Source organism: Choristoneura fumiferana, chromosome 11 (genome assembly GCF_025370935.1).
Source record: "Choristoneura fumiferana chromosome 11, NRCan_CFum_1, whole genome shotgun sequence".
NCBI lineage: Eukaryota > Metazoa > Arthropoda > Insecta > Lepidoptera > Tortricidae > Choristoneura > Choristoneura fumiferana.
In genome coordinates this window covers 837,190-850,212 of record NC_133482.1, presented here as the reverse complement: position 1 = coordinate 850,212, position 13,023 = coordinate 837,190, and the positions used below count along the sequence as shown (strand labels likewise).

At 43.0% G+C, this 13,023-nt stretch overlaps 1 protein-coding gene across 1 annotated transcript; it reads right to left on the bottom strand.

Moving 5' to 3' along the window:
- Positions 1 to 296: 296 nt before the first annotated feature.
- Positions 297 to 12,268, bottom strand: LOC141432417 (atlastin-like). Its single transcript, XM_074093969.1, has 12 exons — positions 12,142 to 12,268; positions 10,434 to 10,645; positions 9,955 to 10,101; positions 9,314 to 9,469; positions 8,189 to 8,243; positions 8,026 to 8,120; positions 7,303 to 7,441; positions 5,837 to 6,021; positions 5,459 to 5,680; positions 4,110 to 4,324; positions 3,085 to 3,151; positions 297 to 1,902 (listed from the first exon to the last, which is right to left on the bottom strand). The coding sequence occupies exons 1-12, from the start codon at positions 12,146 to 12,148 to the stop codon at positions 1,822 to 1,824; spliced, it is 1,581 nt and encodes a 526-aa protein (XP_073950070.1). The 5' UTR covers positions 12,149 to 12,268; the 3' UTR covers positions 297 to 1,821.
- Between the last annotated feature and the right edge of the window lie 755 nt (positions 12,269 to 13,023).

Genomic DNA, 13,023 nt, shown 5'->3' with positions numbered 1-13,023 from the left:
TATGTACTTTATAATATTTTTTTATTATTAATTAAGTATATATGATTTAGCCAGTAAGGTATTTATTGTATGGGCCATGTTAACCGTAATAAATGGTTTTATTTATTTTCGTTCCTCGCATGACCGATTTTTTTTTATCATTTCAATTATCAAAAAGTTAAATATTGATATTCGGGATTTCGGATTTGTTGGTTAAAAATAAACGTGTGGCGTGGCAAAGTTATGGAAAACAAACAATACTTATGGATTTTTAAAATTCTATGACATGAGCTAGGTCAGATAAAAATAAAACCACGTTCTAATGAAAAAGTAACAGATCTTTATTTATGTTAATATAAAAAAATTAAAGCATTAAGTAACTATCGGCAATAGTTATTGCACCATCAATTTAATTAAATAATTCATATCACAATATATACATTACAATTTTATCATACCTAACTAAATATAACGGACTGTCCATTGCTTTAAAGTTATTAAATCAGAATCCATTCATTGAAAATTATATGTTTGTCTGTCAATAAGTACCGCATGTAGGTACTAAAGTGAATTCGCCAAAAAAAACCTGACCAAGTGGTGAGTCGGCCACGCACACTGAAGGTTCCGTGCAAACTTATTTTTTGCCTGTTTTAAGTTGATAGCGAAGCTGATTGCACTTAGCCAGTTTTTGTCTAAACCGTGACTCGTGTTTGAAGTTCCTAAGAAGCTGTTTATTTGTAGGTATACAGGATACCTAGCACTGCCACGCAGGATACTATTGGCAATTTAGAAACGTCAGACCGACGAGGCTAATTCTAAATTGGGAAAAATAATTGCAATTTTGCATAGTACATACCTAATCATTTGTGACAAGTTACGACGTAATTTATAGACCTGCCCAGACGCGCGATTGCTAAAGTATAAAGCTAAGTTTAGCCTACGACACTGCATGGTACACTCAGTGTATAGTATCTACCATCAGCCAAATAAGTGGCCTATCAAAACAAGTTCCTATCAAATGAACATGTCGCTAAAGTCGAACTTTCAAACTGACAGACACGTCTATTGCAAATGATTATAAACTTTAGGGTGGTAGACCACATATTTGACTGATGGTACATGGAGTGTCTCGAATAAACGCTAGGGACACGCGTGAACAGACAGAGACACTTCGATTGTACACTGTACGTGCCGTGTAAAGTACCGTGGTCTGTTTGAACCCTTTGGTTAGGCTGTGAAATGGACACCAGCGGGCCGCACCGAGGCCGCACCTATAAATTGGACTTATTGAAATAAATATTTCACTTATTCATCATAAATAAAGTAATATCAACAATAACGAATGGTAGGTAAGTAGTTCCCTCTCTCTTTCTCTCTCGTCACAGTAAGTAGTTAGGGACGTAGCTACCGTCATACATACATAAAAGCCGCATTAAACATAAGGGCCCCTCAGCTACACTACCCCCTACTGTTCATTGGCGTATAGGGTTATTTTTCAGGGAGGGCCCGGCCTGGATTTTTGTGTGAAGATATCAGTAATATAGAATTTTTCGATTTTCGAATCGGTAGCCCAACATCCTGGGGTGGGCACTAGACCATACAGGGGTGGGCAGCCCACCCGGCCCCCCTCTTTATACGGCTATGCTATTGTTAGCAAAACAACGCCGCAGTTGGGTAGAAGGGCATCCAACAAAGAAAGATTTTGATACAAGGCCCGCCTAGATCTAGGCCACTGGTTAGGTATATGGCTGCTACATCGCACCAGTGCGAAGAGCAGTGCGACAGGAGCATAGTGTGGCGCTGGGTTAAGGGGCACTGTGTTAGCCTATGCGAGGTTGAAGACTACGGTCTTCTCTTGTCGTCGTATCCCACTGCGGCGGCTACGGCTCGGTTGCCCACGGAATCCCACGCTTGCCGGAGAGCCTGTGGGCAGGGCAGTTAAAAGTTTAAATATATATTATAGGACACGTAACACCATCTGCTCTCTTGAGGCAAAAGGCGGTATCTCAAAAATAAAACATTGTGAGGAATTTATACAATATGATGCATAATATCCTAAGCTATACATATTGGTATAAATAAATAACTCAGAAGCGTTTTCTTTTGAGATGTCTCCTTTTGCCATAAGACTGTACCTAAAATTGACCTAGTCCCAAAACAAGCAAAGGTAAGTGTTATGGCTTATGGGTACTAGGCAATGGATCATCATCATCATCATCATCTCAGCCGTAGGACGTCCACTGTTGGACATAGGCCTCCCCCACAGACCTCCAGTGGCTTCGGTTGGCAGCGGCCTGCATCCACCGTAAACCTGCGGCTTTAACCAGGTCATCCGTCCATCTTGTTGGTGGGTTGGTCGAAAAGTTCTCGAGTGGAGGCCGCGGATCGGCAAGCGCAGCGTAGGACTTCCACCAACAAGATGGAGGCAATGGATAAACATACGTAAATAGATATAAACATACCTAAATAGGTACAGTTCAAGGAAACTGAATCACGTACCAAGGTAGAACCTTTTCATAATCAATTTCGCTAGGATTTCTTTGGTAAATGTATGGGATGTCAAGATGGCATTAGTGGCACAAACCCCCACTGTTCCACTCAGGTGTGTGATTCAGTCTCCTCAACTGTACATTATATATAAAACACCCAAGACTCGAGAACAAAATATTCGTATTTCAAAGCCTCGGAATTCCGGCTATATTGGTAATCTGCATTCGTCGTCTGTAGATAACTTCATTTCGGTATCTATAGTTACGTGTGTATGCACCTTGCAAAGCATCCATGAAAACGTTGTACTTTTTCGTTTAAAAAAATTCTTAAGTAGAACTTTATCTTTATGAGGCAGGACATATCGTGAAATTATGTTCGTCTGATAGAGACAGAACAGAAAATAGAACTTTGCAAGTACCTACGTTACAATACTCAGTTGTGCGCGCGGCCCTATGTGTGCGTGCGCTTGTAAATATACAACTTTCACGTGACGCGGCAGTCGTCGTCCGAGCAAGACGTGTTCTTATCGCTTTACCCACACATAGGGCCGCGCGCACAACTGAGTTGAACTATCTGTACTGTTTTATTTAGGTTTATCTCAAAATATATACTTACAAATTCCCTTAAAGTGTCAGCTACTTCATCTAACTGCATACCCACGTCTCGCATGTTACCGGTCAATCTGAAAAAAAAACCTCATTACCTAGAGCTTGTTTTTGATGAGCTTACTTTTTATTTGCATCTATACAACTATACGAGTATAAGTAGTAGAGTAAACTTTGTGCGTTTGTAAGTAAGGATATCTCTTGGAACTACTGGACTCTTGCAATTAAAAAAAAATCGGCCAAAAGCGTGAAACGCTTTATTTTAACAAAAGCTTTAGGGGCTGCTTCACCACCCATTGATTAATTTTAACTGACGGATAAATGTGATGCCGTCTCTGTCTATTCGAAAGAAACAAACTGAGACGGCAGTTAAGATTAAGCACGAGTTCGACGGGCACTTGGCCTGGGCCTGTACTACGGAGTGCGAAATTCATCTTGCCATCCCGCTAACGCTTATATTACTTATGTACCTAATGCGAGAGTAAAGGTGATTTTACACCGGCGAGGCGAGATGAGGCGGGGCGAGACGAGAATTGAAATTTGTATGACGGCGCCCGCGGCGGGCGTGCGAGAATGCATACAAATTTCAATACGGTATTTGACAACTCCTGAATTTGCCATATCTTAATATTATTTTGAAAATATAGATGTACCTACAGACAGTGTTTAGCGAAGCGAAAACTGAAATCGGTTGAAAATTGGATTTATAGTGATTTTTTGAAAAATCTATATACCTATCTCTTTCTCAAACGCTTTTCTCTATGCAGCAAGTATGGCGGTACTGGCGTGTGACGTCACATGCCAGTATGTCTTTCTCTGTCTAATCTTGAATTTCAAACCTTTATAACTTTGTTATTTGTAAAGGTAGCTTAATAATTGTTGCTCTATTCGATAACAGGCATTGTGTATTTTTAATTTATAACACATACAAAATAGTCAAATACCGTATTCTCGTCTCGCCTTGAGAAAATCATCTTGAGAGGGACGATTCTTCGATTGTCGAATTCATAGTAGTCCTTTTGTTCTACAACCGACCTGCTGTAAGCCCAAATGGCGAGCAGCGCCAGTGCCGCGAGCGCCGCGGCCTGCCCCACCGCCACGACGGTCTGCACGCCCACGGCGCCGCCCAGCGCCGCCAGCAGCCAGCCCAGCAGCGCCAGCGCCGCGAACACCGCCGGCGTGCCCGCCAGACGGAAGATGTTCTTGCCTTCGTTGTGGGCTGCGAGCTGCTGGTACTGCTCTTCCAGTTCCTTTAACGTGATGGAATTGGTGAAAATTTATTGATGTCGGCTTTTTCTTAAGTTATAATGTTTTAAGACCAGGTCCAGACGAGGTTAAGACGAGGCAACTCGCGCGTTCCCGAGGTACTAGAGCTACATACACCCCGTCCAGATGCTCTCGCGCGCTTCCATAGCAGGTGCCCTCGCGCGAAAAACAGTCCGGACAGGGTCTAAAACTATCGTGATTTTCACTCATAACTATTACAGCACCCGGAATTATCATGCATAAGGGGTAATTCGAAAGACTCGCGCTGCTAAACAAGCATTGATAGGTACCCATAGTGGTATATACGGGGGAGGCGGGTTTTCCGTGCCCACCCCAGTACGGTCCAGTGCCCACCCCAGGATGTTTGGGCTACCAATTCGAAATTCTATAATACTGATATCTTCACACAAATATCATGCATGTCAAGGGCCAGGCCCCCCGGAAAAATAACCCTATAGATACGCCAATGTAGGTACCTACCCTACACTACAGGCTCCTCGTAACCACGGCACTGTAATGTGGGTAAAATGTTGGGGTAAATAAAAAAACCTTTGCAAGGATGTTCAATCAGAGTCAGACTAACACAACCATCTGTTGTTTCTACTTATTTAGATTACTTCAGTACTAATAGTGGTTTACATCGCGCTTGCTCGTAAACAGTGTCGCAACATGCAGGCTACCTTGGCCGAAATGCCCCATATAAAACCTTCGAACTTTTATTCTTGTCATGAAACCCAAAGGTAAATGAGTGGTTGTGCGTACTAATACTGCTGCTGCTGCACGACCTGCAGACCTGCGCACGCGCGTCAGGCGGCTGCGGGAGTGGGAGGGCAGGGAGCCAAGAGCGCAGCCTAAGGTATCGGCAATATTTGGAAAAATGAAATTTCGGGCTTCTAATAAACTCTCGTTCGTAATTCCTTATTTATCGCTCTTAAGACATAATGTATTATTGTGTTGTCTATTTTGATCCATTGAAACACAGTGTCGTTGTATTCCGAGTTTATTTCGACAGCATCCTGTAAAGGCTGTACCTCTTTTATGTAATGTATTATTGTGGCAATACGTCTTTCTCTTAATGTTCAATGTTCTAAATAATAAGTAAGTAATACTCTGTTTACCTTAATAAGCTGCGTCTCGTAGCTGCTAGAGAGCTCGTCGCCGCCCATCTTCCGCTTGGAGTGGAAGGCATGCAGCGCCTTGTCGCGGGCGCGGCGGTGCTCCTCCTCCAGGCGGCGCGGAGGCAGGTAGGGCTTCGTGCCGCCGCACACCTCGTCCATTACCACGTCGTACACCTCCCGCGCCTCCGCCACCGCCGACAGGTTGTTGGCTTCGGCTGTCGCCTAACAACGGTAATAGTTGATATGAAAATGTGGCTTATAGTGGGACACAGTCAACCATTTGCTTTCTGGGATACTATGGAACCCTGTGTTCCACGAGTCACGACATGATGTCAAGACAAGCGTGGAAGTGTTGCCAGGAATGTATTTTTCACGTACCTCGAGTATGGTCTTAGGTTCAGGAAGTTCGGTGCCATTGAAGACGCCGAGGTAGGCTTTGAAGTAGAGCAGCAGGTCCCGCGCGCGCACCGCCGCCCCCTGGATGCGCTTGGGCACCAGATTCTGCGGAGCCAGGAGCATCGGCACCAGCTCACGGAGGGATTCCTTGAAGTCCGGGCTGATGTCTGAAGGTTTAGGGAGGATTTAGTCAAAACTGACTCTTTTCTGGGTTCAAATTGATAAACCAGGACTGTGCAACATATCGATGGATCTCAGAATATCGGTGCTTTTTATGAACGCAACCCAAATAATAGCAGCAAGATCCCTCCTTCCTTATGATGCGTATGTTGTATGTCACGAGCGTTAATTTGGTACCCACTTAGATCGAATATCTGCCATTTTTTATGACAATTCAAAGGATTTTTTCACGAAATGAGTCTCAAATTAACGCTCGTGACCGTACTTTACTTAAAATTGTCACGAACCTTTTTCTCTCCTCGACAAATTGTTTAATTTCCTTTCCCCCTGTTTCACCATCCATTGATTAAATTTATATGACGGATAAATGTGATGCCGTCTCTGTTTGTTTTGTGCGAATAGACGGAGACGGCATCACATTTATCCGTCAAATAAAATTAATCAATGGATGGTGAAACAGCCCCTAAATTTAGTATTTTGTTTGTAAGAACTGTGGCCCTAAGGTGCGACCAAACCGCTGCTTAAAAAACGGTGACGGTGCGGAATCGCAGTGACGCATCGCATGCGCACCGTTTTTTTTTGCAGTTTTCCATGCCGCTGCTTAAAATACGCAAACGGTGCGGAATCGCAGTGACAGGCCGTAAACGACAAGACTTTTGTTCGGTAAAGTCCTGACGTTTACCGCACGTCACTACGATTCCGTATTTTAAGCAGCGGTGTGGAGAGCATGCGATAAAAACGGTGCGTCACTGCGATTCCGTGCCGTCACCGTTTTTTAGGCAGCGGTTTGATCGCACCTTAATATTGTCTAAGGCTCTTTCTACCTTTCTACCGACACCTTAAACCGATTTTATCATTGTATTTTCTTATGCTTGTATAGAACACAATAGGTTAGATTAGGTTTGTTTTAGGAGTTCCAAAAAAAAAAGTTTCATAGAAAATCCAGAGTTGGCAAATGAAACATTTGGGAAACTTGACTTGAGAAATGGTTGCAGGGAACCTATTTTGTCATAATAAGTAGGTAACCGATATCGGTAGGTAAAAGTAAAAATACCTATACTTAGCTTTGGAAATAAGCCGGCTATAAGGAATCTTGACGTATATATCCTCCTGAGTCCTGACTTTTTTTAACATACTTAGTGCTTAAGACCTACACGTGGTTCTTAGAAATAGTACTTTATCGGCCGTTATTATTTAGTGTTAATTATATTGGTCCTATATAAGTATGCGAGGGCTAAGGTTATTCAAAGAAGCTGCACAGAACGCACCTGAGAGCTTCCCTTTGAAGTTAGGATTGGTGGCTACATTCAGGCCGGGGTGCGGCATGAGGAAGCAGGCCAGCTCCTCGAAGCAGGAGGCCACGTGCCGCCGCAGAGCTTGGAGTTCCTCGTGCTGGCCTTCGTGGACCTACAGACACCAGTTATATAGTGACAACACGGGATTGTTGAGCCACGTGCCATATGCCCGTAATTTGGCTGTGGTAATGCTAATTGTTTTGGGTTTACTTATTACTGTCAATTGTTTACCATGCGTCTGTCTGAGTGTCTATTACTCGGCAAAAGACTGGGCGAAAGAATGTTGCAGTAACATACAGACCTCAAGTAAGAATATAAGATAAAGTCAATCAAGTTTTGTTATTTCCAAAAATATTAAGATCTCACTATACTTCGTTTTTTTTAGCATTAGAAAGAAGAAATGCGATCTTGACGTATCTTTTTATTGAAAAACACATTTGAAAAATAAGTTACAGCAAATATGTAACAAATAGCAAGTACATATGATCATTTACATTATTTTGGTGTCATAAGTAATAGTTACTGTTTTTTAAAAATGTTCATGTTTATAAAAAGGCTCTTCAAGATTGTTTACCGTTTTTCTAATGCTAAAAAAACGAAGTAGGTATAACTAAGGATCGGGACATTTCTGATATCTTTATTTTTTCAAACAAGCCACAAAATCGTCTACACCAAAAAGTCTGCACAAAGTGTTACCTCAAGCCGCTTGTCCAGCAGCTGGCGGCCGCCGGCGGCGCCGTACGCGTGCTCGTACGGAAAGTTGCTGGAAATGCTCAAAAACAGCTGGCAGTCTATTTTTTCAAACCTAGGCCCCAAATTCAAAATTGCTCGATGGCTGACGGCGCCAGACGGTGCTAACGGTAAGCAACAGTGTGACGCTGCTCTACAGCCAGACGCCCGTACTCCGTGAACAGCTGGAATTGCACCAGTTCGCGTATTAACCTCAGTGATATCCAGGGCTGTCTAATCTATGGGGGCACTAAGTACTTTATTTTTATTTAATTTTTCATTCGACTGGATGGCAAACGAGCAGGTGGGTCTTCTGATGGTAAGAGATCACCACCGCCCATAGACACCTGCAACACCAGGGGGATTGCAGATGCGTTGCCAACCTAGAGGCCTCAGATGGGATACCTCAAATGCCAGTAATTTTACCGGCTGTCTTACTCTCCACGACGAAACACAACAGTGCAGTCACTGCTGCTTCACGGCAGGATTAGCGAGCAAGATGATGGTAGCAATCCGGGTGGACCTTGCACAAGGTCCTACCGCCTGCAAACAACTTTGAACCACCGCCTGCAAAAGACAGGTGCTTGGAGCTCCAAAGGCGGTGGTAATGGGACCGTGATCGAATCGTAACGAAGAGATTCACAGGAGAAGTCATTGATATAGCCCTGGGAATTGCCAGACTTAAGTGGTACTGGGCAGGGCACATTGCTCGTAGAACCTACGGCCGATGGGGCAGTGAGAGTCGAGAGAGGCGATCATGAACTGGAAGACGTAAGTAGCATTCGCATGCGAAGGCCCCCAACAAGATGGACCTACGATCTGGTTAAGGTCGCAGAAACCAGTTGGCCAGTAGTAGAACCAGCAAAATCACGTTGTGGAACTCTTTGGGGGAAGACATTGTCCAGCAGTGGACGGCTTTTGGCTATGATGACGATGAATAAGAACGTTATGAAAGATCCGTTTGAATTCAACACCATCACCACCACGAGCATCGTATGTGCTAATCCTGCTCCATGCTACTGTTTTCTGACGTGGTAGCTTGGTAAGATAGGCAGTCAGTGACACATGAGGTACGGTATTCTATGTCAACTCTCTAGGTTGACAACGTAACTGAGCCCTCTGGTGTTGCGATGCTGGATGAAAGCGAGTTCCGGTAATTTTAATAAATAGCCTCAGATCTTTCTTTCAATCTTTATCATTTCACTGCATAACTTATGATGTCAAAGTAGGGTATAGGGTATAGGTACTCGTATACCTGTAAGTGTTGAAGATCATCTTCTTCAATGTTTTGTGACAGGTTGTATATCTGCACCGAGGACAGCATCGTGGACAGAGCGAACACGGTCGCATTGTCGCGCACCGTGGACTCGCTGTCGAAGGTTCCTTGGGTGTCCATCAGCAAGATTACCGCCTGAAACATCACCAGAATGGGCCTCGATTTCAATTATTCCTGGTCAAATAAGATCGACTTTGTACAGACAAGAGAGTAGATGAATGGATATTTTATCCATAACCCAGGGATAGATAGACTGTGAAAGCGGCCCTAAGTTTACCAGCACCCTATGGCGTGCATTGAGTAGACAGCAGGATAGGTAGGAGGTAGGCATCGCTATAGTGGTAACTTGGTAAGTACTTGTGACGCGCAAACTACCAACTCTCTACTCTGAAATCAACCCAATGCACGCCAATGCTGTGTGTATTGTAAAGATATTCTTAAAAGAATAAGTATTAGAGTAGGGTAAGGTTGCCTGGAATTGTATTATTGTAATTATTGCATTAAGTAACAAAAAAATTCTGACGAACCGAGAAGGAACTCCTTATTGTTCAGGGTTCCGTATGCTAACGGAACTCAAGCTTTGTATGCTGTAACTATAGAACCTTACAATGTAGTTTTACCTTCTCGCCATTGCTGAGGGTTGCTTTAAAGGGCTGCGACCAGAGTAGCAGGCCGGTGGTGTCGCGCTCGGAGCCGCCGCGCCAGCTGAAGCCCTCTAGTGGTGCGTCTTCCGAGCCCAGCCAGTCACCGCTCTCTCCCAGGTTATACTAGAACATAAAAATCGTTTTGAGGTTCAACGTTCGCCTAATATGGCTGATTTTCCAGCATGAACGAATGCCAATTATTAACCCTTCATATCCTATTTATAAGCAGGATAAAGAAATACTTTGTGGAGAATAGACCGCTAGAGACCTCTCTCCAGGCAGTTGTTATGCCTCAAAACCGAATTTGAGTTGAGAAACTTCGATGGCGCGATGTAGGATTTGGAGTTTCTATATTCGCTCACTAGATGGCGCTAAGAGTCGATACAACTTCCTCTCTTCTGTACCTTCATAATCGTCTCCATTTTATTTATTACCTAAAACCCAAATTAATTTACCGTATGCTGCAAATATCGTAGAAAGAAGTCAAGCAGGAAGCTCTTGCCCTTCCGGAAGGCGCCGGCCACGGAGACCACCACCACGGCGCGGTCCCTCAGGTCCTCTCGCAGCAGCAGCGCTGACAGCGCCTCCAACTCCAGCTCGAACGAGTGCTCGGGGCCCGGGGACACCACCTGGATGCCGCGCCCGGAAGCCAGGGACTCTATCTTGGCTGGAATCATTAACAGTGGCGGCGTAAAGGGGGGCAGAGTGGGCGGTCCGCCCCAAGCACAACTCACTCGTACACATCCAATTCTCGTCGTACCTACAAAGCGCCAGTGACGCCGATCGACGTCTTGGTGGACCCTAATATAACGCCGCAGACGCCGATGGGCGTCCAATTCCTAATGAAGAAGTCCTGTGGTAAATGTATAAGTTTACATTTAACTTTTACTCGTAGGATGTCCAGCTGTTGACGGTTTTAGCAAACATTTTGTTTTTTACTTCAATTAAATCTCGGATGCCGCGGACGCCGATGGGCGTATATCTACAGAAGCGTAGGCATTGCGGTAAAATACGTAATCTGGTGCTCGGAAATAAATAGGTTAGACATAACAATTAAATAGCTTACTACCTTCTCTGTACCTACCTAGCTACTTGGGTACATACAAAACCGCCCAGGGTACCAATCTACCCTACGCCGCCACTGATCATTAAGGAGTTGTATCATTCCCGCTGTGTATATACTTAAACTATCTTATGTCCTTCCCTGGGTCTCAAACTATCTCCATTACAAATTTCATTAAATCTGATGAGTGGTGGAATTTAAAGCTATGTAATCGGTACCTATATATATATTTTTACGGGATGTAGGTATAGGTGGACCCGTGGACCCTGATTACATGTAATTAGCTCTCGATAAGTATTTCGAGGCAGTTGCATGCGTCATGACCACGGGTAGACTTTACCAGTCAGTTATAAGACTCTACTAACTAGTCACTATCTATACTCGGATCATCTGTAACGTATGTATAATTTCTTTTTAACGAACCCAAAGCGAAGTGGAATAGATAATAATACACTGTGTGTGGTCTCTAAGGCAGGTAGATAGGTAATATCTTCATCATCAAGAGAGAGGTAAGACAGCCGATGAAATTACTGGCACTTGAGGTATTCCATCTTAGGCCTCTAGGTTGGCAACGCATCTGCAATACCCTTGGTGTTGCAGATGTTTATGGGCGGTGGTGATCTTTTATCATCAGGAGACCGACTTGCTCGCTTTCCATCCAGTCGAATAAAAAAAACAGATTAGGTACAAAAAAATGTGAGAAAACCGGCACGCATCGCGCAAATCATGATTATGGACTTAGCTATTAAAACGAATGCTAATAACAGGTAAAGGCGTAATATTTAGTTTGAATAATATTTTTATTTTACGTTTATTTTGAACACAACGCTTATACCATTAATCCATCACATTTATATTAAAAACCACATTTCCCTAATACTTTTCCTTCCTTCCTTCGACTTCCTGTTTAGAATTTTTAATAAAAAATAACATTAAATCACAGCCACAGCCTTCTGAATCACACCTGACACAACTTATCTATTTATAGGCGCGCGTAAACACAATTCATAAACACCGACCTGCTATTCCTAACTTAACACTTCTTATCCCTCTGCTACTCAAGTACTAACACACTAGATAAGTAATAACAGAATACTCACTGCTCATATTTCTTCTGTTCTAATCAAACGAAAACAAAACACAATCAACAAGCGACTACCATTTTATGAATAAATCGTTTAAATTTATTCGCGTGTGTCTGAGGCGCGGCACTTCGACGAACTACGTAGCTGCGTAGTAAGGTCATATTAAAATGATGTCATCGGCCTCTACCCACGGGAGAGTGATGTCACAGTATACAAGTGTTATACTGTGGTGATGTCATACGAGACAAGTTTCAAAACTGTGAAGTCCTTACTCCTTAGGCACTTCACAACTGACACGAAAACAAAAGACGTGTCATCTATGTACTTAGTACCGTAAATATTCGATGCGCTCTAATTCAACTGCAGCATGTTTACTTTCGTTGCAGTGCATGTAAAGTATGTCTAATCAAATGGCTGTCAAGCCGGTTAGGAAGTCAATAAATATAAGGAATTTGACTTCGTGGTATACTGGCATACCTAACTTGCTAACAATGTTCAATTGTCTTGTTTACTCGTAAATTCGAATTGCTCTCTACTCACAAACCAATAGAGCAAATTAGCTGCACGACCACGAACCTTGTCACTATAAGGAAGTTCCGAATCAAATTGATGGACTGTAGGTACCTTGTCGCTTTAAAGCCACGTTATGTAAACTATCATAACGATACACAATGACTTATAAATAAATTGAACTGACTACATGAATAATTAAACTGAAAATAAATATGATTACTTTCATGTTTTTGACACTGTCTGCGCCGGCATAAATGTTATATGTATGAAGCATGAAATGAAAAAAAATAAACTTTTTTTTGGATTTAAAACAATTTTTATTATTTAAAAATAATACAAGATCGAGTTCATTATGCTAGATAAAACTGTACAAGGTCTAAATGT